The sequence below is a fragment of the Neoarius graeffei genome, chromosome 17 (genome assembly GCF_027579695.1).
Source record: "Neoarius graeffei isolate fNeoGra1 chromosome 17, fNeoGra1.pri, whole genome shotgun sequence".
In the NCBI taxonomy this organism is placed as follows: domain Eukaryota; kingdom Metazoa; phylum Chordata; class Actinopteri; order Siluriformes; family Ariidae; genus Neoarius; species Neoarius graeffei.
The window spans coordinates 50,881,826-50,909,137 of record NC_083585.1 but is presented as its reverse complement, the minus strand read 5'-3'; the positions used below and the strand labels follow the sequence as shown (position 1 = coordinate 50,909,137).

The following is a 27,312-nucleotide window of genomic DNA, read 5'->3' as shown; positions in this document are numbered from 1 at the left end:
TCTCCCCGTGTCTGTGTGGGTTTCCTCTGGGTGCTCCGGTTTCCCCCAAAGACATGCAGGTTAGGCTAATTGGCAGCTCTTAATCGACCATAGATGTGAGTGTGAACGGTTGTCTGTCTCTATGCCCATGTTTACATTAGACCGTATCAGCGGATCATCAGATTAACGTTTTTAAAATGATTAGTGTGCACACAGCAACACCAATACACGATTTGCGTGCACACAGCAATACCAATACACGGATACGCTCGGCTCCGCAGGCATCCTGCGCTCCAAATCACTCCGCCCTTAACAGCGAGTGCCCTCTGGAGGGTGCGCACTCCGGCCCTGCGTAGCTCACAGAGCACGCGAGTGAAGTGAACAAGCTGTGATTTGGGACTGAGCCGCTGTGTGTGTGATCCCAGCGCATATCACTTACCACTTGCAAGTGGAAGGATGGCAAGCCTAAAGACAATCATAACTACACAATGGGCAGTATTTGCATCAGTATTTGCAGTATTTTCATACTTTTATACTCTTTAATGAAAGGTGATACAAGGCGGAAGTCCGCGCCGTTTTTCAGCAGTCGCGTCACATGACCAACGCCAGTGAATCAGGAAGGTGGATGTCACAGTGACGTTGTCCAATGAGACGCCAGCTAGAGCTCAGCACAGCGTATCCGCGTATTCTCAATGTTTACACAGCACCGGAGCTGACACGATCTGGATTGAATACGTGGATGCTGGCGGATTCCCGTTTCCCGGCGTTTCCAGGCGGTTTAATGTAAACGGACAGTGCATCCGCGAAGAAAACGAGACAGATACGGTCTAATGTAAACGCAGCCTATGTGTCAGCCCTGCGATGATCTGGCAACTTGTCCAGGGTGTACCCTGCCACTCGCCCATAGTCAGCTGGGATAGGCTCCAGCTTGCCCGCGATCCTGCGTCGGATAAATGGTTACGAATAATGAATGGAGGGATGGAAAGAATGTAAGTTTATTAACAGTGTAATAAAACAAACATAATTACAAATTAACTGGCATCTAATCCAATGATAAAAATGCAACAGGTTTCCAACAACTTTTTTTTTTAATACAGTGTGGGGCAATACGTAAGTCCCCAGGAGAAGAGTCCAACTTTCAATTTCTATTTAATTTTACTGGCTACATTTATCACACATTGTGATTGGCTCCTGATTAATCTACAGTAATATCTAACATATCGCTGATAAATTTCATGCATTTTCAATGTAGTGGGGCCGAATACCCCACAGGGCCTAATGCCCCAGGTTTTTCAGAGAAAATATTTCATGTATAAAAGTTCCGATAAAATTTTTGTGAACAGTTTCACTAAATATTTGAGTCAAAAATGTCTATAATTTTCTGCAATTTTTTTTCCACGATCATTTTTACCCATTTTAATAAAGGGTGCCTATAAATTATAGAACTTGCGTTCGGCTTGAATGGTTTGCCCTTTCAGTACATTTAAAGTTCCAATAAAATATGAGCGCAGACAGTTAATCAGCCTGCAATTACTAAAATCAAGATATTTGGTGAATACTTTGTTAGTCTGTTTGTTTTGTATGCAACACTAATTTAATTACGTGTCTGGGAAACTTTGACTGGCATGTCAAAAGTGTGTGTGTGTGTGTGTGTGTGTGTGTGTGTGTGTGTGTGTGTGTAAGAGGAAAAAATGGCATGGCAATCGTAGCAGTCTACAGTGGTGCCTGAAAGTTTGTGAACCCTTTAACATTTTCTATATTTCTGCATAAATATGACCTAAAACATCATCAGATTTTCACACAAGTCCTAAAAGTAGATAAAGAGAACCCAGTTAAACAAATGAGACAAAAATATTATACTTGGTCATTTATTTATTGAGGAAAATGATCCAAAATTACATATCTGTGAGTGGCAAAAGTATGTGAACCTTTGCTTTCAGTATCTGGTGTGACCCCCTTGTGCAGCAATAACTGCAACTAAACGTTTGCGGTAACTGTTGATCAGTCCTGCACACCGGCTTGGAGGAATTTTAGCCCATTCCTCCATACAGAACAGCTTCAACTCTGGGATGTTGGTGGGTTTCCTCACATGAACTGCACACTTCAGGTCCTTCCACAACATTTCCATTGGATTAAGGTCAGGACTTTGACTTGGCCATTCCAAAACATTCACTTTATTCTTCTTTAACCATTCTTTGGTAGAACGACTTGTGTGCTTAGGGTCATTGTCTTGCTGCATGACCCACCTTCTCTTGAGATTCAGTTCATGGATAGATGTCCTGACATTTTCCTTTAGAATTCGCTGGTATAATTCAGAATTCATTGTTCCATCAATGATGGCAAGCCGTCCTGGCCCAGATGCAGCAAAACAGGCCCAAACCATGATACTACCACCACCATGTTTCACAGATGGGATAAGGTTCTTATGCTGGAATGCAGTGTTTTCCTTTCTCCAAACATAACGCTTCTCATTTAAACCAGAAAGTTCTATTTTGGTCTCATCCATCCACAAAACATTTTTCCAATAGCCTTCTGGCTTGTCCACGTGATCTTTAGCAAACTGCAGACAAGCAGCAATGTTCTTTTTGGAGAGCAGTGGCTTTCTCCTTGAAACCCTGCCATGCACACCATTGTTGTTCAGTGTTTTCCTGATGGTGGACTCATGAACATTAACATTAGCCAATGTGAGAGAGGCCTTCAGTTGCTTAGAAGTTAACCTGGGGTCCTTTGTGACCTCGCCGACTATTACATGCCTTGCTCTTGGAGTGATCTTTGTTGGTCAACCACTCCTGGGGAGGGTAATATTGGTCTTGAATTTCCTCCATTTGTACACAATCTGTCTGACTGTGGATTGGTGGAGTCCAAACTCTTTAAAGATGGTTTTGTAACCTTTTCCAGCCTGATGAGCATCATTTTCTGAGGTCCTCAGAAATCTCCTTTGTTCGTGCCATGATACACTTCCACAAACATGTGTTGTGAAGATCAGACTTTGATAGATCCCTGTTCTTTAAATAAAACAGGGTGCCCACTCACACCTGATTGTCAACCCATTGATTGAAAACACCTGACTCTAATTTCACCTTCAAATTAACTGCTAATCCTAGAGGTTCACATACTTTTGCCACTCACAGATATGTAATATTGGATCATTTTCCTCAATAAATAAATGACCAAGTATAATATTTTTGTCTCATTTGTTTAACTGGGTTCTCTTTATCTACTTTTAGGACTTGTGTGAAAATCTGATATTGTTTTAGGTCATATTTATGCAGAAATATAGAAAATTCTAAAGGGTTCACAAACTTTCAAGCACCACTGTATGAATAAAAAGAGATCCAGGCATTCCACAGATTATTGTTTTGTAGAATGATCATGTGACATCATCGAGCATGAATCAGGCTCGGTGGAAAGACTTCACTGAATAGAAATAAGTGACAATTTCAAAGGGCCATCTGATGAGTATCATCACATCTCCTGGACTCAAAATCATCATTAGGTTATGACAGCTTTTAAATAAATAAATAAATAAATAAATACCTCCTCAAGATTGAACTGTGTTCACACGATTGCAAACAACATTAGTAATGAAACTAATTCTGTTCCTGTATATATATAAACAAGAAGAAAAGACAAAGTCAGGAGCGAGACACACATATTATCTCTCACCCAGAAAGAGGGCATGGAGCAGCAGGGGCAGGTGTTCATTCCAGTCCTCTTTCACACTGTGATCCACCACCAGCTCCGTCATAAAGATCACAGCTATATTACACCTGAGGAACCAAGATAGGGACAGACTTTAAAACCGTCCTCACAGCCACACGTCATGCAAATCTGTGTGCAACTAGTGTGTACACAAAAAGCTGATCATGCAGACAAACAAACAAACAAACAGCTTCCTGATCAATTTGTCAATCTTTGTGCTTTTCCCCTACTATTATATATGCTTAAACACAGTACACTGCCTAGCCAAAAGAAGTCACCATTCGGATTTAAATAAGTAAATACTTCAGAGTCTTTGATTGGATAATTACTGCAGTGATTAATTCTTGTTGTCTTTCAGCTGACAACAACAATTCTTTTAACCCTAACTGATGCAGTGAGTAGCTTCTCACTTCTTAAACAAACATGTCAGAAGACGTATCCCGTGCTCATGGAAAAGATGTGACTATGTTTCCGAAGGGTCAAATTACTGACCTGCATCAAGCAAAGAAAACAAATAAGGAGATTTACTGGATTTTACTGGAATTGTGTTAAGAACTGTTCCAACACATTATTAAAACCTGGAAGGATAGTGGTGGCCCATCAACTTCATGGAAGAAATGTGGTTGAGATAAAATCCTGACTGACCATGATCAGAGATCACTTAAACACTTGGTGAAGTCAAATCATAAAAAATGGACAGTCGAACTCACGACTATGTTTAACCTTCATCCTACCAAGTGGGGTCCATCTGGACCCCGCACCTATATGTTTGTTTGCCATTTTAAAAATATGTGACAGACTGCCTCACCGTTTTATGAATTTGTCGGAATTTATGTCTTAATTAAAACACTAAAGCACCGGAAGATCAGCTTTTTGCATTGTGAAGGTATAATTAATTTGTTACTGGGGTCCAACCGGACCCCAGAGTAAAGTTTATCTGTCTTTCATTTTATAATTGAATAGCACACTGAAAGTTAACTTCTTTTATTTCTTTTATGTTCCATAATGAAACTACCAAGGCATTCCTTCTTGGGGTCCGTGTGGACCCCACTGCTGCAATAAGCACAGGCTGCAAAACAAAAGCCCTAAATTATTTTACAATTACTTTTTTGTTTTAAATTCTGTAAGAAAAGACCTAAGTTGTAATCCAGAATGTTTTACAGCTGCATGAGCTGCAAAAATCATGTATATAATGCCAATTTTTTTTTGTGGCGCTATAATTTGCTACATGTATGCTAGTTATTGCAATATTATTGCAATGTTATTGCATTTATAATACATCATTGATATTCAGCCATAGTGGATTTTGTTCTTCAATAAAGTTATGTCTGTTTGCTGCATTGAATTGGTTCTTACTGCATTGATTTCAAGGTATTCCCTCCTGGGGTCCATACGGACCCCGCCTGGTAGTTTGTGTATGTAAAATTGGCTGGTAGGATGAAGGTTAAGTGTGTTCTTTATGCCTTGGGCCCTTTAGTGTATTGCTGTTATTAATACAAGATGTTCTGAACAAAACTTGTCTGGTGATTTTGTCTTTATAAACTTTAATTTTAAAGAAAAGTACTGGGGTCCAAACGGACCCCACATGCTAAGATTAAGGTGTAAAATAGCATGGTAGGATGAGGGTTAATAGTGAAAGTCAGAGCATTTGCACATAAACAGTGTAACAAAAACTTGGGATTGGGACTAAACAACTGTCTGTCCATAAGAAAACCACTTGTTTGTGAGACTAATCAGGAGAAAAGGCTTCACTTTGCCCAGGAGCATAAAGATTGGACTCTGGAGCAATGGAAAAAAGATCATGTGGCCTGATGAGTCCAGATTGACCCTATTCCTGAGTGGTGGGCGTGTTTCATAAATACATTCAGTCGGTAAACAGGAAGTCGATGTGCAACAGACCTGAAAATGGCATATACGGTACACAGCCCCAAGCTGAAGCTCGATACCAAATATCAAGCAGTTGCTGAGAAAAGTGTTAGGAAAATTTTATAAATCTACGCTATATGTTTCATAAACGATATAAAGCGATCGTTTATAAGTGATAAAGATACCCCATCATGCATAGTGGTCACTGTACAAGCCTCTGGAGGCAGGGTTATGATCTGGGGTTGCTTCAGCTGGTCAGGCCGAGGCTCAGCAACATTATGGGGCAATAAACCAAAGTCAGCTGACGACCTGAATGGACTGAATGACCAGGTTATCATCACATCAAAGGATTTTTTCCTTCCCTGATGTCACAGGCATAAAATTAGGGCTCGGACTATGAAAGAGTGGTTCAGGAAGCATGAGGAATCATTTTCACACATGAACTGGCCAACACAGAGTCCCGACCTTAACCCCATTGAAGGTCTTTGGGATGCTGGAGAAGACTTTACACAGTGGTTCGACTTTCTAGTCATCAAGACAAGATCTCGGCATAAAACTAATGCAACTCGGGGTGGAAATAAATGCTGTTATGTTGCATAACGTTGTCGAAACAATGCCACACCGAATGTGTGCCATAATCAAAATGAAAGGCAGTCCAAGGAAACTTTTTTTTTTTTGGCCAGGCAGTGTATGTGTGTATAATATCCTTAAATATGTGTATAAAATGTGTATTTGTACCTTTCTTAAAAGACAAATCCTCCTTAAAAATTGTTCATTTATTTCTTTTTCAACTACAGTCTTCCTTTGATAATTTAATTATTTTAATTACTTTGTCCTCAGTCTTCAGGTCAGTGTGCACTGCTTTAAAAATTGCATCTATATGATGAAGAGAGAATGACATGCTTGCATATTTTACCATTACATGACCTGACCTGCCTTTAATTTGGCTTAAATATGCTGACTTCAAGCACTTTTGAAACTGTTTCTGGTAATTCACAAGACATGTAATTTGACACATAACATTATTCATAGAAAACACCAAACCTGTCATTTTTGGTCATCTAACCTCATTCCTTTCGACCTCTGAATGAGCGATAATGAAGAAATATATATCGGCTGCAGTAAACAAGTAACGCTCAGTAGCAGTAACTGCTTAACTGCGTTTAATGACCATGTATGTTCTCTGTACATGAAAAGTGTAATCTGACCTGTGTAACGGCCCACGCGGGGTCACAGTTTCGGGCAGGAAGTCGACCAGAGGGGCCCAGCAACCTCCATTAGCCGGCATGGGCAAAGGCAACGGCTGATTGGTCTCCAGGACATTCATTAGCCAACCAGCATATGGTGGGAGGGGCTCATCTGCATAGCAAATTTTGTACATTTTACTGAATATTTATGATACCATTTAACATTTTTTCAGTACTGCTAATGCTAGCTTTTACGCAGCTCTTAGAAGAAAATGGCCTATAAAAGCCAATATGTGATGATTTGAAGTCGTTCAGGTCATGGAGTGTTACTTGGTTTATGTCTAAACCCGGACAGGTGTGCCATTTGTGCCCATTTCAGAAAGAACCACTTCTTTCTGAAAAAGGATTGTCTTGAACATTTTTGCAATATTTAAGAAGTTAATGCTAAATAAACAGACAATTTAACAGTTCTTAAGAATACAGTAAATGTGTATCACAGGTGGAAGGAGAACAGGTTAATCATGCAACAGCTAACCAAGATAGGATTAACAAAATTAACTACTAAAATAAATAAATAAATAAAAAAAAGCATAATCAAGAAAAAAAAAAACCCTACCTTGATTCTTTTAAAGTGTTTTTCCTTTTGACTTATAATTTATTATTAAAATTTATTTATTACGAAAGTTCTGGTGTGTAATTTTCTTCATGGGCTGATACCAAAGATGTTTAACTTGCTAGCTAGCCAACATTAGCAAGTTAAATCAGTTTATTTGAACAAGACAAATTGATATTTTTAATAACACGTTAAAAAACATGCTACATGAACTAAAACTTGATTATATTATTTATTAAATTGCATAATAATATATGGCTGCCCTGATTTTTCAACCTCCTCTTTATCTGTGACAATCTTCCAAGTGGTTCCCTGTGATAGGGCAGGGAAAGTCAAAATTTTTATATTATCTCATCTCATCTCATTATCTCTAGCCGCTTTATCCTGTTCTACAGGGTCGCAGGCAAGCTGGAGCCTATCCCAGCTGACTACGGGCGAAAGGCGGGGTACACCCTGGACAAGTCGCCAGGTCATCACAGGGCTGACACATAGACACAGACAACCATTCACACTCACATTCACACCTACGCTCAATTTAGAGTCACCAGTTAACCTAACCTGCATGTCTTTGGACTGTGGGGGAAACCGGAGCACCCAGAGAAAACCCACGCGGACACGGGGAGAACATGCAAACTCCGCACAGAAAGGCCCTCGCCGGCCACGGGGCTCGAACCCAGGACCTTCTTGCTGTGAGGCGACAGCGTTAACCACTACACCACCGTGCCGCCCATTTTTATATATATATATATATATATATATATACCACAGTGTCATGATGTACATGTACTTTACTGTAAATACTCCATTATACAATAACGTGATCATCTCACTGTGTGTCAGAAGCGGCTACAAGGGAAGCCAGTAAGACGGGACTGGAAGCTGGGCTTCTGTATGATGATTGGAAGAACTCTGAAATCTCTTTTGAATGTCATGTGACTGACAGCGTTTTAAAATTATACGTCACATCGGAGGGATTCAAGCTCAGCCCATCATGCAGTATACTGGCAAGTGAAGTCGTGAGACTAGCTGCTGCTCATTCTCGTTCTTTTTCTACCAATATACAGTTCCTATTTCCATTTGTATATACTGTAAATAAAATTGTAAATATAGAGTTTGAGAGTTTGCTACTTGCTTTCGTTTCGGTTCAGGAAAGGCTGTTTATTTTAAGCCAGACAATAGAGAGGAAATCTAGCCATCTAGCGAGCTGGTACTGTAGCTGTGCAAAATGGCAGACATTGCTAATGTTGTCGACCTGATTTCAGAGAAGACATCTGATGCTCTTTCTTACGAGGAGAGGCTGAACATTAAACAACAGAGCAGATCAAGGCCCAAAATCGATTTACACAATCGCTCATTTCAGCTGTCTTGGTATGACAAAGTAAACTGGTTAATTAGCAGTGCTTTGACCAAGAGAATGTCCTGTTGGCCTTGTCTCTTAATGAAACCATCCCAGGGATGGATTATTGGGTCAAAAATGGGTTTTGGAAATTTGGCCAACTTTGACAGAGCATGAGAAAAGCAAAGAACACTTAAGATCATGTGCACGCTTAAAGTGCATATCCCACCTGGACCAATTTAGTGGGGTACGTCCCTTTACACACTCATCCAGAAGGGTAATTTTGCACAAGGCCATCTGTCTACAGCAGAAAAAAATAAAATAACAAAACGCGTCTGGAAAAATCCCAAGGGAGTCTGGAGCCAGACTGATCCAGATTCGTGACGTCACGTGTGGAACCGCCAGCAGGCTGAGAGACAAGGCATGGAAACCCGATCGAAGCCCGTCGGGACCCGTCGGAACCCGACGGGCTCAGTCGGACTCGAACAAATATTTAGAAATTATGCTCGGGCTTAGGTCGGGCTTGGACATACTGTATGCTCACGATAAGACTTTGTGTAAAATTAATGTGTAAATTTAAAAGCAGTCACTCTAAACCAGTTTCGCCTGTGCGCGGGATTTGATGTAGCGACAAAGCGTGGTCAGCGCAGTTGAGTGTGCAATGGAAGCAGCAGTGAGTGCAACTTCAGGGCTGCTGGCAGGGCAATTGAGCAGAGGAGGACAGCCTTGAAGCCATCCACCGTTGATGCAATCCTTTTTCTCCACAAGCATATGGATTAGCATAATCTTTGGATGGACTCATGTAAATGTAAATAATTACCTGTTTGAATGGTGAGTGTTTTTGTTAATCCCCCTAAACCATTTATGTTTGGCCAATAGGCTATTGTTACCGTGCTGGGAGCAGAAGTTAATTTAATTTACAGACCTAGGCCCATATAATATCTTGGTTAGGTTTGTAGGCTATGTGATGGCTTTACGGCAATATTGTGGCTATGTTATTTTGGTGCACACGCGAGTGTGTGTTCATGACGTGTGCAGACAGACAGCGGGATTTTCATTTCAATTATTTGTTGAATTTCATTAAATGGCCTAGTGTTTATTAGGTCAACAGAACCCTTTGTCTGAATGTTGTGGATTTGTTCTGCTGTTCCGTTATTTTTGGTTTGCTTAGGTTAAGTGAGTAGGTTACATGAGCCTGGCAGACTTACTCCAAGCGTGCGCTTAAAGCGCTCGCAGGTGTTGATGACTCAAAATGCCCTTTTCAGTTTGTTGATAAAACCACACAAACTTTCCACACAAAATACATGGGTCTTTAGTAGGCTAATGAAAATAGTGTGATTTAAATGGCTTCGGGCTTCGGTCGGGCTCGGGCACAAATATCTCAATTCCTTTCGGACTCGGGTCGGTTTCGAGCATCGCTCTGTCGATGCGGGCCGGTTTCGGACAGAAAAAAATCGGCCCGATCCACACTCTACTGAGAGACCCTGCATGGGTTCAGTGCACAGTCTGTGTAGACGAAGTTTGGCAGCGAGCGATTTTGCATTGAAATGATGATAGTTAAAAGCTTCAGCTTCTAAATCCGTGGATTCATGTATCAATGCTCATCGATCTATTGTTACATAAATCATATTTTTTCTAATTACTATTATGTATTGATATATTTCTTCATTTAGAAGAGGACTGGCTACTGTAGAAGAAAGATTTCATAAGCTCCACACATGGAATTGGCTAAGCAGGGTTGTATATACATTTAATGTGTTTGACAGGTTCCAAGATCTCAAGCCCTGACACGCGTCAAGTAAGTATATTATCGCCCAGCGCTTTCGTGTTGTTTACTTTTGTGTGTGTCAATAAATAACATTATCCGTGTACCACACAAACACAGGAACACCTAATTTAGAGTATAGTCTCTCTTATTTCTTACCCTAGCAACAGTCAACTTGTGAATTGCCAATTTTCTTGGTCTTTTTCTCGGCTCTGCTTGGTCCTCGGCTTTTTCCAGGTGCCTCGCACGAAGCGCTCCCATTTCTCTCTCATTGTCCGGTCTTTTGGAAAACGATGAGTACTAATCCCATCAAGATTGGTGTTGCTACACCCTCCTACGATACATCTGTTAACCATTTTAATAATTACGTGATAACGTTGAAGAAATTTGCAGAAAGCCACCAGGTCGTTTTCTCATAAACAAACCAGCACTGACGTAGGATTCAGAAGGAGGCGTCCCGCACGTGACGTCATGAAAATCAGTGTTTGCCGGGAAATCCAAATGGCAAGTTTTTTCAGAGGCGGACCAATTCGCCTCAAATGGCTTGATTTCAACTGAATTTTTCTGGTATTGCGCAAGGTAAAAAAAAATTGCACAAAATGCAAAATGTGACAGATATTTGACCAAAGTTTAATATAAAATAAGATAATTACATTGATCTTGCTCCTAAGTATACCCAAGATGTGCACTTTAAGGGTGTTTTCACACCTGGTCCCCTTTAAAGGAACCAGACTCAGTCCTCTTTAAGTGGACCAAAAAGTGGACCAACAGAAAAAGAACTCGGTTCTTTTTGTGTTCACACTGTGAATTTATTACAAAGAGGACTGGGTTCTCTTTCTGGTCCAGTTAAGCTTTGATGGGGCCTCAGTCCTCTTTCTGTTCACACCAGGTCCTCTAGAGCCCTCAGACCCCCAGTGCACGGAATTCTGGGTAATTTTCTCTTGAATCAAAATGTCTGCTGCCATGCTTGCCCTGCTGTATTCTTTGATCAAAATAGTGCGGATTAAGGAAAATAAATTATATATATATATATATATATATATATATATATAGGGCGGCACGGTGGTGTAGTGGTTAGCGCTGTCGCCTCACAGCAAGAATGTCCTGGGTTCGAGCCCCGGGGCCGGTGAGGGCCTTTCTGTGCGGAGTTTGCATGTTCTCCCCGTGTCCGCGTGGGTTTCCTCTGGGTGCTCCGGTTTCCCCCACAGTCCAAAGACATGCAGGTTAGGTTAACTGGTGACTCTAAATTGACCGTAGGTGTGAATGTGAGTGTGAATGGTTGTCTGTGTCTATGTGTCAGCCCTGTGATGACCTGGCGACTTGTCCAGGGTGTACCCCGCCTTTCGCCCGTAGTCAGCTGGGATAGGCTCCAGCTTGCCTGCGACCCTGTAGAAGGATAAAGCGGCTAGAGATAATGAGATGAGATGATATATATATATATATATATAGTTATATTATTGTGGCCGACTCATCAGTCAGTAAGTTCAGAGAACTGTAAAGCGGCTGTGGTAAGTTCCAAAAGGAAGTTGAGTTTCCCTGCTACAGTCACGTGACCAACTACGGCAAACGAAGAAGGTTAAACTACAGTGAAAAAGGCGAAGTGAACCCGGTGCGCTTTTTGTTCACAATGCGCAGGTCAGGCGAACCGTACCGTTGATTTTTAGCGAACCGTACTGAGACCACCTCCTGAGGTGGTCTCAGTTCGGTTCGCTTTAAAGGGGTCTGGGTACGGTTGGAGTGTTCACATATGCGCAAAAAATGCTGAGTCATCGATCTGAGTTCGGTTAGATGGCTGAAAGGGACCAAGTGTGAAAACACCCTAAGTTTACTTGGTAGAGTCAGAGTAGAACATGGCAGAATTCACAGATAAATTACCACAAACTGACAAATAATTAATAACTGAAAAATTTCATTGAAATAAGAAGAAGAAAAAAAAAAACCTGAGCTTCCCCTATTTCAAAGACCACCAGCCGCCACTGCTGTGTGTTCATTGCCTAAGCGCCAAAAGGCAAATATGCAAATAAACATTAACACAGACTTATAAACCAGGCCTCAGGCTGCATTCACGCCTGAGGATATCTGTCACTTATCTGTCACTATCTGTCACTGCACACAGCAGCACAGTTCACTAAAGTTCACTCACTTTTTTCCTCGTCGTACGAGCCTCCGGAGCTGTTGCTGTAACGAGACTCCAGACGGATATGAGCCCGCATCATACTTCTGAGCCTATGGCAGACAGACACACATAGCACGCAGTCTTTCATGCCAGGAATTTTTCACACATTACAGCAATTAAAATGTTTAAAATAATTCTAGTAGGTGGTATTGTCCTTATGTTACTCCGTTCCCATTACAGCAGGAGATAATTTAAGTGCATGTGCATGTTTGTGATGAGGAAGGTGTTGATACTGTACCTGTCCTCACTTTCTTTTGCTATTTTTGGGTCATCGTTGTCAGAGATGTTTTCCTGGATGGCGATAACTGTATTGCTGCTGGACATCGTACCTGTAGAGATGTCACAGGTTGGTTTTCAGTTTGCAGTGAGAATGAGTATCGGTTGTCTGGATGGTTGTGCGATGTTTTTGGTCCTCTGAATAGATATTAAATTGAAATTTCAAGACAGCTGTAATTCATAGTGTGTGTATACCATTAGTGGCGGTGGGTATTTTGCTGGTGGCTGAGAAGCGGTAAAACGGCGGATTGTCACAGTGCACCACCATTGGGTTGACCGGGTCAGTCTGCTGGAGCTCAAACAGGAGCTCTTCCATTGTCTGGGTGGTGTTGTTCCGACACAGATAGATCACCACCTTCTTAATCTGAAGAGAGACAAAGAGAGATAGACAGAGTAAGGGAAATAGATATGGGCTGCATCATAAGGTCCTATTTATAATTGTGATCTCTGTGACTGATGGGTGTCAGAGCTAGATGGACTGGTCTGAGTATTTCAGAAGCTGTTGATCTCCACACACAACAATCTGTAGAGTTTACACAGAATGGTGTGAAAAACAAAAACCACTGAGTGAGTGAGTGAGTGACAGTTCTGTGGGTGGAATCAAACGCCTCGTTGATAAGAGAGGTTAGAGGAAAATGGCCAGATTGATTCGAGCTGCCAGGAAGGATATAGTCACTCATTTCAACCGTGGTGAGCAGAAAAGCATCTCAGCATGCAACAGCAGATGGCCACATTGAGTTCCACTCCTGCCAGCCAAGAACAGGACTCTTAGGCGGTGTTTACATTAGACCGTATCAGCGGATCATCAGATTAACGTTTTTAAAACGATTCGCGTGCACACAGCAACGCCAATACACGATTCGCGTGCACACAGCAACGCCAATACACGGATACGCTAATCACATGACTAATTAGACGGCACGTCACATGATCCCAGTGCATATCGGGCATGCGCAAGTCACTCACCACTTGCAAGTGGAAGGATGGCAAGCGAACACCTTCTCCAGCAGATAAACACACCTGGCTGTGATGTTCATATTCTCACTGAGTTTAAGCGCCTGAAGGAGGTAAATAAGTTGAAATGTGTAAATAAACCTCAGTACGGCTCAGCGCTTCCTCCTGCGCTCCAAATCACTCCGCCCTGAACAGCGAGTGCCCTCTGGAGGGTGCGCACTCCGGCCCTGCGCAGCTCATAGAGCGCGCGAGTGAAGCGCACGAGCAGTGATTCGGGACTGAGCCACTGTGTGTGTGATCCCAACGCCAGCAAATCAGGAAGGTGGATGTCACAGTGACGTTGTCCAATGACGACGTCAGCTAGAGCTCAGCACTGCGTTTCCTCGTTCCTCAATGTTTACACAGCACCGGATCAGATACGAACTGGGTTGAATACGTGGGCCCTGGCGGATTCAAGTTGTTCCGCCTGTGGAGTCGTTTCCCGGCATTTTAATGTGCACGGACAGTGCACCCGCGACGAAAACGAGACGGATACGGTCTAATGTAAACACCATCTAATAAAGCGTCCAGTGAGTGTATACACACCAAAGAACATTCATTCGTTGCAAAGTCTTGACAAACATTACAGCTGTGTAAATTATGATACTTGTTATTCTCCTGAATTTATGCTACACTATATAGCCAAAACTTTGTAGACACCTAATCATCACATCCATATGTGCTTGCTGAACATCCAATTCAAGATTTAGTCCCTCTTTTGGTCTTATAATAACCTCCACTCTTCTTGAAAGGCTTTCCATTAGATTTTGGTGTGTGGGTGGGGGGATTTGTGATCATTCAGCTCCAAGAGCATTAGTGAGCTTAGGTGAAGAGGCCTGGGTTTCAGTCAGCGCTCTAGTTCATCCCAAAGGTGTTCAGTGGGGTTGAGTTCAGGGCTCTGTGAAAGACACTCACGTTCTTCCAGACCAAACTTGACAAAAGCAAACCATGTCTTTATGGAGCTTGCTTTCTGCACAGGGGCATTGTCATGCTGGAACTTGTTTAAGCCTCTTAATTCCACCGAAAGACATTGTAATGCTACAACATACAAAGATTTTCTATACAACTGAGTGCTTCCAACTCTGTGGCAAACGCTGAGGGAAGAACCACATACAAGGCTGATGAGCAGTTGTCCACAAACTTTTGGCCTTATAGTGTATGTTCGCCTCTTTGTCTGCTTTCTTGCTTTGTTATTTGGGTTATCCTCTTGCTTGTTTGCACTGTGATTTCCTGTGTTGTGACTACTGCCTAATTACCAACGGGTTCAAAATACCCTGGGAGAAACTAGACGTAAATAGGCCAAGTAAACATTATGAAACTACAAATTTTGTGTGGACTGAACAAAAGAATTGGTTAACATGAAGGTATTAAAAGGGATGGTGTTATTACGGACTTGAAACATTTGATTTTTAAAAGAAAAATGGCAATCACTGACGGTGTTCCATATGTGACTTTCTATAATTGTGTTCATGTGTGTATGCTTTAAGCCTATGATGAGACCTCAATTCAATCGTAATGGTTTCACAATTGTAGCACTGAGGTACTGATGAGTTGTAGATTTTTTTTAACCTTCCCATTCAATCGTGTCACCAGTCATCATTGAGAAGATGATTCGATTTTCAGATGTTGAAAAAACTTTCTGAATGACTACACTTACAGTAAGTGTGTTTACTAACTTCTCACGGACTTTTGGAAATTTTTATTCAGGGACGTGCCATTTACATGATACGACCAAATGTTTATGGACATCTGACCAACACACCCATAAATGGGCCTTCCCCAAACTTTTGCAACAATGCTCGAAGCAAACTTCTATAGACCCTTCCCACGTGACGTCACGACAAACGCGGCCGCCATTTTGGACATGAACTACCAGTAGTCTACCACAGCCAACAACGAGGAACGACGGCAAAGCATCGAAAGGAATACAGCCATCAAAAAAAGTTTTTACTTTCAGCAAGACTTCCATCATGCCATTATATTGTTGTGCACCTGGATGTAGTAACCATCAACACACAAGGCAAGATTTATCATTTTATCGGATCCCGACAGATGCTGACCGACGGAGAAGATGGATGGTCTCTAAAATATTGGCAAAATGATGTTTATTGACATAGCAATCGTGTGTAACGGGAAGCATTTGCATATCCGAAGTGTTGTGTTTACATCAAAGATAAAGTAAACCGATATGACAACGACTGCTGCTGCCAGGTTGGGGACACAAACTAGTAGAAAGGAAGTGTGCCAACAGACTTCCTTTGTGGTCGATTCTGCTTTAAGGTAAGATGCATTTAATTATTCGTCTGCTGTGGGTTTGGAATCGGTAGCCTGACCGATTCGTTCATGTTTGTGGTGCCATTTGTTTGTTGATGCGTGTTGAAATGGAAGATTGGTTGTTGACATGATTTCCAGTGATGCTTTGGTGCTGCTGTGGATCAGATGTGTTGAGTAGCCTGACTGTTTTTTTTTTTCTTGCGTGTGGTATCATTGTTGACGTGAGGTTGTTTTTTGAACATGCCAATGCGGACACGATTTCCCCTGATGAGTTATGACTTCAGACGCGATGCGTGTGTGGAGGTGTGGAGTCCGCATGATATGTGCGTAAGATAGGCTTCTCATGTGTTTGGAGATCCGCGCTCTGAGACAAGCGCAAGCACCCCCCCCAGGGAAAAAAAGGGACCCCCCGAAAATATCGGCATAGTTCGAACACTGGGTTGGAGAAAGTAATGGCAAATAGTGAGTGCACAAACCATAGAAGGTAAACTGTACACAGCGCCAGGGCAGTGTGATGGTATGTCTACTTTTAGATTGTGTTAGCTTATCAATGAACACACTCGTCACTCGACGAGTTTCACGTCTTTACGACGGATACTTAAATGTGTGTTAGGTATTATTGTTGCAGTCTAAGCAGTCATTGTAGCAGCTAGATGAGCGAGAACCGAAAGGGTCTGTGCCATAAACCGTTATTTCTTCATGTCCAAAATGGCGGTCGCGTTTACGAAGGTCACGTGAGTGAAAAGGGTCTATAGAGGACTTTCACGTGACATCATCGCAACTGCGGATTTGTTTATGCAGCCATGTCGCCAGGCAAGCTTTGTGTTTGAAAACAACCAGCACAAGAGTACACGAGTGACTGTAAGCCCGATTCAGTAAACATCTACAGATAAACCTGTAGGAGTTCCATCTAAATGAACAACGCCAGAGACCTGTAGTGCTTTTGGATGTAATAACAGACATGGAGATAAGCCTGGTTTAACTTTTCACCACTTCCCAGTGAACCCAGAAAGATGAGAAAAATGGTAAGCTGCAGTTAAACAGGAAGAGTAGATGATAAAAACATTTCTGTGTGTGGAGAACATTTTATATCAGGTTAGTGTGAAAGCTCCGTGCAACATTAAAATGGAGCTCTGGATCTGGGCTTTGGATGCAATATTAGACCTAATGCTTGGCTCGACTAGCAGCATGTTTGTTATGGACTGATAATGTAGACTCGGTTAAACACCATAAAATATGCTAGATCTAGGCCCTGGCTTGTTTATTACTATTAAAAGTCAATGTTTGACTTCTAACTTATCTTTGTCATAATAAGGTATTTTTCTTTATCGGGAATTTCCCATAAGGTTCCAGCATGAAACATGCCTCAATATTGGTAGGCATCTGTACTTTTGTCTGCCTTTAGCATATCCGGTGTATTTAGAAATCTCAAATGCCAAATAGTTCAGGATGTCGGAGTGTCCTAAATCCGGTAGCTGGTTGCCGAACACTTTTCAAACGGAATACATACATTTGTGGGTAAAATAATAATAATAAGACTCAAGCATAGTGAAATTCCTCCTCTGCAATTAAACCCTCTGAAGCAGTGTATGTGCGCATGAATACAGAGAGAGAGAGAGAGAGAGAGAGAGAGAGCAGAGTGCAGAATAAATAATAAATAAATACGTTTGTGGGTAAATTATATGGATCTGTGATGCCTGCATGTTTCAGCTTTTGGTTATAACACGATCTGCTGATATAAAATAAATTTGTAATACTTTCAGACAGATTGTACTGACTGCAGTCATCTCGATTTTCATGATTAACTGTCGCGACTGTTTCTTTGTTTGCCCAGCAATATGGCGGATGCTGCGTGAAAAACAAAAATCTATGACGTCAGTGAAAATCCTCTATAGTTAATCATTTCGCTGTTTGATAAAATAATTCAGTCAGTTAGTAGGTGAAAAGTCAGTGAAGTACTTGTTTATGCTACAAGTAATTAGGTTTTTAGAAATGGTACAAAGCTTTTAGTCCAGGCTTGACGTCAGGAAAATACCGCATTAGTGTTAACACGTGAGAATGTAAACACATATTTTGGCCAGCGCGGATTTGGAAATGCCACTGTGGCTGCTGCTTTTTGTGCCACTTCAGCCATATCAGAGCAGGCCCCATAATTTCTGTGGATTTAAATAGAAACTGGTGAGAACAGGAAATAAATTGATTTAATCAAATTAAATATATATATATATATATATATATATATACTATATAGCATTATACCCTTAAGTCATGCTTGTGTTTGCATGAAAATAGACCTGCGTTGTTGTTTGACCTGCTTTGGATTCTTGTGTTGTCATGTGAGCACCTCATGACTGCTGGTTCTAATAGGTGTTGAGTAACATGTTGATGAAGACGCTATATAACGAATGACACTCATCCTTACCTCCACCCATCAACTTTGACAATAGCAGCCAACTGTGAACAACAGCAGTCTTAACAGCCTAGTGTTGCAAATGTGCAAATACAAACACATGTATGCTTCCACTTATGAGAAGTAAAGGTAAGTATGCAGTTTAAGCATGACTGATATTCCCAGAATGTGTAGTTAGAAAGGACTCACGTGTGGCAGGAGAAGGGTGTCGCTACTGACGCCACACAGGCTGATCAGGAACTGCAAGGTCGTACGGAGGTTACTGCTCCATTTCTCATTACAGACCACAGCGTTCCAAGCTTGTTCCATCTCCAGGCCTGGGACATCATCGCCATACTGACACACACATCCATATGAAAGTAAAGCACTTTTTATTACACATACTGTTTTTAAACATATGATGTGTTTGAATTCATTTTCTATTCACCATATACTCTTAGAAATGGGATGTTCAAGGGTCTTTGAATATTTACAAATGGTTCAATGGCTCAATGGTTCAAGCTCTGGGATACTGATCAAAAGGTTGGTGGTTCAAGCTTCAGAATGCCACTGTTGGGCCCTTGAGCAAGGCTCTTAAGTCTTTTTGCTCCAATATCATTGCTGGCCCTGTGCTCTGAACTTAGCTTCCTATCAAGATGGTATATATGTGAAGGAAATACTTTTCTTCACATGTAAAAACTGCATGTGAGAAAAGCCTTCTTTGCTCTTTGCTGCCCAAAAAAGATCTAGTTTGGAAGGGGATCACTCTGTTGTAATGTTCCAGAGGGACAACCAAAGAAATGCTTAAGGGGCACAGATTGGACCTTTAAAAAAAATAGTGTACAATATACTGCACTATATGGGGTGCAGCCATTTTGATCTGTTGTCTGAATCCTACCTTTGGTAAATACCAGGCTACATTTTATAGCGGAGCTTCATACCTAAGAGAATATGGCAATGCATCGACCTGATTTCTGATGGCTTTTGCGACTGTACCGTACGTACGTACGTACGACATACCACCACAGGGTACCAGATCGTAAATGCAAGACAACATACAGTGGGGCAAAAAAGTATTTAGTTAGTCACCAATTGTGCAAGTTCTCCCACTTAAAAAGATGAGAGAGGCCTGTAATTTTCATCATAGGTATACCTCAACTATGAGAGACAAAATGAGAAAAAAAAATCCAGAAAATCACATTGTCTGATTTTTAAAGAATTTATTTGCAAATTATGGTGGAAAATAACTATTTGGTCAATAACAAAAGTTCATCTCAATACTTTGTTATATACCCTTTGTTGGCAATGACAGAGGTCAAATGTTTTCTGTAAGTCTTCACAAGGTTTTCACACACTGTTGCTGGTATTTTGGCCCATTCCTCCATGCAGATCTCCTCTAGAGCAGTGATGTTTTGGGGCTGTCGCTGGGCAACACGGACTTTCAACTCCCTCCAAAGATTTTCTATGGGGTTGAGATCTGGAGACTGGCTAGGCCACTCCAGGACCTTGAAATGCTTCTTACGAAGCCACTCCTTCGTTGCCCGGGCGGTGTGTTTGGGATCATTGTCATGCTGAAAGACCCAGCCACGTTTCATCTTCAATGCCCTTGCTGATGGAAGGAGGTTTTCACTCAAAATCTCACAATACATGGCCCCATTCATTCTTTCCTTTACACGGATCAGTCGTCCTGGTCCCTTTGCAGAAAAACAGCCCCAAAGCATGATGTTTCCACCCCCATGCTTCACAGTAGGTATGGTGTTCTTTGGATGCAACTCAGCATTCTTTCTCCTCCAAACATGACAAGTTGAGTTTTTACCAAAAAGTTCTATTTTGGTTTCATCTGACCATATGACATTCTCCCAATCCTCTTCCGGATCATCCAAATGCTCTCTAGCAAACTTCAGACGGGCCTGGACATGTACTGGCTTAAGCAGGGGGACACGTCTGGCACTGCAGGATTTGAGTCCCTGGAGGCGTAGTGTGTTACTGATGGTATCCTTTGTTACTTTGGTCCCAGCTCTCTGCAGGTCATTCACTAGGTCCCCCCGTGTGGTTCTGGGATTTTTGCTCACCGTTCTTGTGATCATTTTGACCCCACGGGGTGAGATCTTGCGTGGAGCCCCAGATCGAGGGAGATTATCAGTGGTCTTGTATGTCTTCCATTTTCTAATAATTGCTCCGACAGTTGATTTCTTCACACCAAGCTGCTTACCTATTGCAGATTCAGTCTTCCCAGCCTGGTGCAGGTCTACAATTTTGTTTCTGGATTTTCTGGATTTTTTTTTTCTCATTTTGTCTCTCATAGTTGAGGTATACCTATGATGAAAATTACAGGCCTCTCTCATCTTTTTAAGTGGGAGAACTTGCACAATTGGTGGCTGACTAAATACTTTTTTGCCCCACTGTATCTCAAACACTTGATCACTGGACAATAAAATTTGTATCTTTATTTACATAAAATAGCTGTTTTTTTATCCAGTGCTTATTTTTAATTTGCTTTTTAAAAAATAACCTGGGATTATTTACTAACACATTTCACACTCATTGGGAGTGCCGCATTTAGGCAATGCCTGTATATATATATATATATATATATATATATATATATATATATATATATATATATATATTTGTTGCCTCACAGCAAGAAGGTCCAGGTTTGAGCCCCGTGGCTGACGAGGGCCCTTCTGTGCAGAGTTTGCATGTTGTCCGCGTGGGTTTCCTCCGGGTGCTCCGGTTTCCCCCACAGTCCAAAGACATGCAGGTTAGGTTAACTGGTGACTCTAAATTGACCGTAGGTGTGAATGTGAGTGTGAATGGTTGTCTGTGTCTATGTGTCAGCCCTGTGATGACCTGGCAACTTGTCCAGGGTGTACCCCGCCTTTCACCCGTAGTCAGCTGGGATAGGCTCCAGCTTACCTGCAACCCTGTAGAACAGGATAAAGCGGCTACAGATAATGAGATGAGATGAGATTCCCGTAAGGTGCAATTAGTACACACACGCACAAATAAATAAATAAATAAATATATAAAAATAACTCCACACATTCATTGACAATGTACCATACAATAACAACAATAGCACAAAGGACAATAAATAACAACAAAGACAACAAATGACTGTAATAGCAAAAAAAAAAAGAAGAAAAGATTATTTCACATATTGCACATATTAGAACAGGATAAAGCGGCTAGAGATAATGAGATGATATATATATGACATATTTAATGCAGAAATCCTGCACTGTTAGAAATAGAGGTGCAGTAGGAGTCCATTTCTATCCCCAAAGTACAATCTACACTGATATGCCCCTTAGGGCTCATTATTGCACGTCAGGGTAACTATGTGTACCTTTTTAGGGCCGAAAAGGTACATATATGTTCCCAAGCAGTATATAAAGAGTACAAATAAGTACCTTAGAGGGTACTGCCCCAGTGACAAGCTGTTGTACTACTCAAGCTACAATAAATGTACCGTACTTTATTTTCTGAGAGTGTGGTAATTCCAAAAGGACTGCAATTTTTTCCTTGTGTCTGTATTGTTATTGTCTCTACTGCTGACAGCCAATAAGAATCTTGGTGGAATCTTGCTTGAAAGGTATTATTTACACAAATTTTGGTTATTCTTGTAAAATCATGTAGTGTTGCCATGGGCATGTCATTACCTTGGCGGTCATGAACATAAGGTTGTTGAGGACGAGCGAGGTTGCCTGTGCCGATCCCCATCCGGAACCCGGGAGGTGTAATGAAGGTGGGGCTATGCAGGGACCCCGCCTTCTCTTCTCCTCTCCTTGGTGGGCGGGGCTGGAGGTAACTGGCAGGAGACCTCCGTCCACCAGCTCGATGTTTCTGAGCCACGGCAGCAAGTAGGTCAACATCACCTGCCTCCCGTTGGAATGCGTAGAGGGAAACCTTTGGCTGACCTCTGGAGGTGACAGATCATGAAAGAGAAAACAGGAACGTTCATCATGTGAGATCTGTATTTTGTAAAAGCATAATGCATTAACACAGATAACCATACTAATCACTAACCTGAGAAGAGGGGCAGGGTAAGTTCTGGGTACATCCTGGCAAGTTGGGCAGACAGCTGGCCTACAGAGATACTGTAGAGTGGGGGCAGAGGCTTGTGCGTACCATACAGAATCCCGTTACTTCTCTCTTCCACTATCCTCTTAGAGTACACACACAGCTTCGACTCCAGAATCTGCTAATACAATGGAATACACAAACGTGCACGTACACAACATTTTTAGTCCATGGTACATCCCACAACGACTGATATTTTTCACTGATGAGTGTTTATAATCCATAATCACCTGCATTAACTGCATAGAAATCTCATAGATCTCTCTGCTGTTGTTTGATGCTTTGAAGAGGATGAGGTTCAGCAAGGTCACAATGTCATAAGGGTAATTTCTGCATGGAAAACCAAAATAAAGTATTAACATGACGTTCAGACCAATAATTCTAAACATGTAGACAACACGGTACACATTATATATGAGACATGGAAGTGACAGAGTCTCCGTCCAAACCATACTTATTATGGACACACCCCTGCTAATACCAAGAGTTCACACACAGTGATGGAATTTAGCTACAGTACATTTAGATGACACGAAATGAAGTTCTTTGTGTGAAAGTATGCAACATGCCACAAGAACTAGAAATGCATACTTCAAGCAAGCAAGCGTCACAGGTCTCATCTCATCTCATTATCTCTAGCCGCTTTATCCTGTTCTACAGGGTCGCAGGCAAGCTGGAGCCTATCCCAGCTGACTACGAGCGAAAGGCGGGGTACACCCTGGACAAGTCGCCAGGTCATCACAGGGCTGACACATAGACACAGACAACCATTCACACTCACACCTACGGTCAATTTAGAGTCACCAGTTAACCTAACCTGCATGTCTTTGGACTGTGAGGGAAACCGGAGCACCCGGAGGAAACCCACGCGGACACGGGGAGAACATGCAAACTCCACACAGAAAGGCCCTTGCCAGCCACGGGGCTCGAACCCGGACCTTCTTGCTGTGAGGCGACAGCGCTAACCACTACACCACCGTGCCGCCCCAAGCATCACAGGTGATTTTTGAAATCAGGTGACTCTGGATTCACCAATGTGATTCTAGAGTTAGAACTTATGGCCCTTTTCCACTACCCTTTTTCAGCTCACTTCAGCTCACTTCAGCCCGACACGGCTCGCGTTTCACACATCACATCACATTATCTCTAGCCGCTTTATCCTGTTCTACAGGGTCGCAGGCAAGCTGGAGCCTATCCCAGCTGACTACGAGCGAAAGGCGGGGTACACCCTGGACAAGTCGCCAGGTCATCACAGGGCTGACACATAGACACAGACAACCATTCACACTCACACCTACGGTCAATTTAGAGTCACCAGTTAACCTAACCTGCATGTCTTTGGACTGTGAGGGAAACCGGAGCACCCGGAGGAAACCCACGCGGACACGGGGAGAACATGCAAACTCCACACAGAAAGGCCCTTGCCAGCCACGGGGCTCGAACCCGGACCTTCTTGCTGTGAGGCGACAGCGCTAACCACTACACCACCGTGCCGCCCCAAGCATCACAGGTGATTTTTGAAATCAGGTGACTCTGGATTCACCAATGTGATTCTAGAGTTAGAACTTATGGCCCTTTTCCACTACCCTTTTTCAGCTCACTTCAGCTCACTTCAGCCCGACACGGCTCGCGTTTCGACTACCAAAAACCAGCACGACTCAGCTCGCTTCAGCCCTGCTTAGCCCCTAAAACTCGCACGGTTTTGGAGTAGGGCTGAAGCGAGCCAAAGCGAGCTGAGTGAGGTTGGGGGCGTGAGCAGACACTCCCCTGTGCACTGATTGGTGAGGAGGAGTGTCCTCACATGCCCACACACGCCCCGCGAGCGCGCTGGGATCTGTAAACACCGCAAACCCGGAAGGAGAAGAATTAGGAATTACGAGAATTTCTGAAGCCTTATGCGCCTCGCCTCATCTATACGCTCTTGCCAGTATCTGTCCGCGTTGTCGGTGACAACAAGCCACAGCACCAAGACCAGCAACACTAACGACTCCATGTCCTCCATGTTTCTTGTTTACTATTCGGGTCGTGAGACTACCGCTTAGAAGCTCACTGATGTCACTGTTTGCGCTGCTTAACGACATCACCTGACGTCCACCCACTTTCGCTAACTCCACCCAATGTGTCCACCCACTTCCAGCCAGCACGGTTCAGCGCGGTTGTAGTCGAAATGCAACTCCAACAGCCCCGCTCAGCCCGACTCAGCACGGCACGGCTCAGCCCGACTCAGCCGCGTTTGTAGTGGAAAAGCGGCATTAGGGTTAGGTTCAGGGTTGGGTCATCCAATGGAATGTTTTTCTTAGATGCAACTGAATCCTTCGTAGTGTAGTGGTGAACTTCAAAGCAGAAAACTTTGAAAACTGAGTTCGAGTCCCAGCAAGGACAGTAAAAAGTGGGAGGGAAGCAAATTAAATTAGAAAGACAAGTATATACAGTACGTAAGCGTAATTCTGGGTAGAGATGTATAAAAGGACAGAAGATGCAAAGGGGGTAAGTGAGAAATGAGGGTGAAAAGTGACTAGAGAGTGGTTGTTGAAATGCTCTGCTTCCTTTATAAGACTGCCCCCCCAAAAAAAAATCCCTTTTAAGAATGCCAACCTAATTCACCGAAGTAAATCTAGAATCACCTAGGTGAATCCAGATTCACCTGATTTCAAAAATCACCTGTAACACAAGCTACAATAACGTTCCTCAGATTATGTAGGAATACTTGCAAATCCCTTTCTAGCAAGCTGAAAAACAAGAGTGCTCTGAGAGCACAATATCCCCTGCTACAATATATTGCAAATGAAATTGCAATATGCGTATTACTGTCCTATAACAAAGCGTTTTGCCAAGTTACGTGAAATTCCTCCAAAAATTGTGAGAGGAGTTGATTTCAGAAGGTGAGAACCCTTTCCAGGACGGATGGACAGACAGACGGACAGACTTCGTCACAACATAATCCCCCTTCGGGCCTTTCAGCCAGTGGGGGATAAAAAAGGCTTAAAATTTTATGTTTCATCACACAGACACAAATACGAAGGTAAGAAAATACCTGTTTTTGAATTATTTATAACTCGTATAGTTCATAGTAATATTGGGGGAGGGGAAGTGTGACTCAAAATGTGATATTTCATTTGAGGGCTGATTTTCATCATATAGACTGGTGTTTGGAGTCAATACGACTTCTCATAACTTCCAGATGTCATGTCTCAGACCGTCTTGTACTCCAAGTTCCATATCACAAACCAACCAACTACTAATGCCAAATCTCAGAATTCAGTCTCCGAACCAATCACATGGCCCCTATTTCCCTTCCCAGTCACCCGATTACTCATTACACACACTTGTCTTTGAAATATTGCTTAATCTATTCTGCTTTGTTTGAATATCACGTCACTCTGCCATAATTTGTACATAAAATTAAAGTAACTAATCACCAGTTACAATGTGAATGAGTTACACTGAATTCAATCACATAGTGAATGTTTACACAAACTCAGGAGCTCTTGTAGAAGCCTGTTGATTTTCTAAAATTCACATGATTGCATCATTGCTTTGAATGCTGCGACAACATGCAAAAGTAGTTTTGCATAAGTAAATCAGACCTGGTTTCCATGAAAGGAAACCATGAGGTGTTGTTAAATGTCACTGTTACAGTTCAGAGTGAATATTTGGTGCTATAAATATGAAAAACAAGTACCCTAGACACATGACTTCTCTTAGACCATCTTAGTTGTAAACGCAACGACTGCCTGTAATGCATTTCAAATGTAACCGTTATAATATATTTAAGAATTATTCCACAAAATCGAGTCGTACATGAGCTGATAGCTGCCAAGGCGCGTAGCACCAAGTTGTCTATAAGCCATGTACAACGAGATTGATTGGAATAACTGTTTTATTCTATCCACAGTCACTGGAATTTGAGAAACAGAGTGTTTTTATTTTTAATTTTTGCAAATTCTCATCTCATCACATCTCATTATCCCTAGCCGCTTTATCCTTCTACAGGGTCGCAGGCAAGCTGGATTCGATCAATAAAAACTTTATACAAAACGTCCAACAAAATCTTTTCCTCTTAGACGGACTTCTTAAAAACCTATCGATGGCTGCACGAATTGACTTTAGTGTTATTGTTTTTTTAATTTTTTTTTGTAGAAAGTGCCATCTTGCTGTCGTGCCGAGGTATAGAATAGCTTTAGACGTTTATTTAATTCTTCCTTGGACATTTCAGTTCTGTAATTTTCAAACTTCTTTGAGCTTTTGAACCAGTCTAAAAAAAAATTCAACAAATTTTAATGCTTAAATATGAAGAATGTAAACAAACCAACGAAATGACAGGAGCAATTTGAGAAAAATGCAATAATAATAATAATTCTTGAAAAACAAAAAAGATACATTCTTACTATCAAATACTTTCATTCCATATTTTGTTGCTTCTTTTTTTGTTTTTTTGGGGGGTTTGTTTTCGAGTGGAGTTTTTATTTCGTCCTCGGTTGGTTCAGCAACACGCGCCGCCATTTTGTTTTTCTCTACTCACGGTATATGAGCTGATAGCCTAGTAGTAGAGTAGCCAATCAGAGCATGCGATTGCTCATATCCAGTGAATATGGATAGAATAATATTTATTAGACACATGTAGTTTATCTTCACAGAGGTTATGATAAGGAAACACATTCTTCCATACA

At 42.0% G+C, this 27,312-nt stretch overlaps 1 protein-coding gene across 7 annotated transcripts in view; it reads right to left on the bottom strand.

The window, feature by feature from the left end:
* The window catches only part of frya (furry homolog a (Drosophila)), a 237,667-nt gene that overhangs the window by 64,284 nt on the left and 146,071 nt on the right, over positions 1 to 27,312 (bottom strand). For 6 of the 7 annotated variants that reach the window (XR_009650200.1, XR_009650199.1, XM_060897703.1 and 3 more), the window contains exons 30-38: positions 22,873 to 22,972; positions 22,589 to 22,763; positions 22,222 to 22,481; positions 18,767 to 18,913; positions 13,096 to 13,264; positions 12,863 to 12,953; positions 12,592 to 12,674; positions 6,756 to 6,906; positions 3,646 to 3,749 (exon numbers count right to left, since the gene is read on the bottom strand). Coding sequence is in view for 5 of the 7 variants with exons in the window: in XM_060897703.1 (XP_060753686.1) it covers positions 3,646 to 3,749; positions 6,756 to 6,906; positions 12,592 to 12,674; positions 12,863 to 12,953; positions 13,096 to 13,264; positions 18,767 to 18,913; positions 22,222 to 22,481; positions 22,589 to 22,763; positions 22,873 to 22,972 (1,280 nt within the window). In the remaining 2 variants the exon portion in view is untranslated. The remainder of the gene's footprint in view (positions 1 to 3,645; positions 3,750 to 6,755; positions 6,907 to 12,591; positions 12,675 to 12,862; positions 12,954 to 13,095; positions 13,265 to 18,766; positions 18,914 to 22,221; positions 22,482 to 22,588; positions 22,764 to 22,872; positions 22,973 to 27,312) is intronic. The other variant, XM_060897701.1, reaches the window with a different exon arrangement.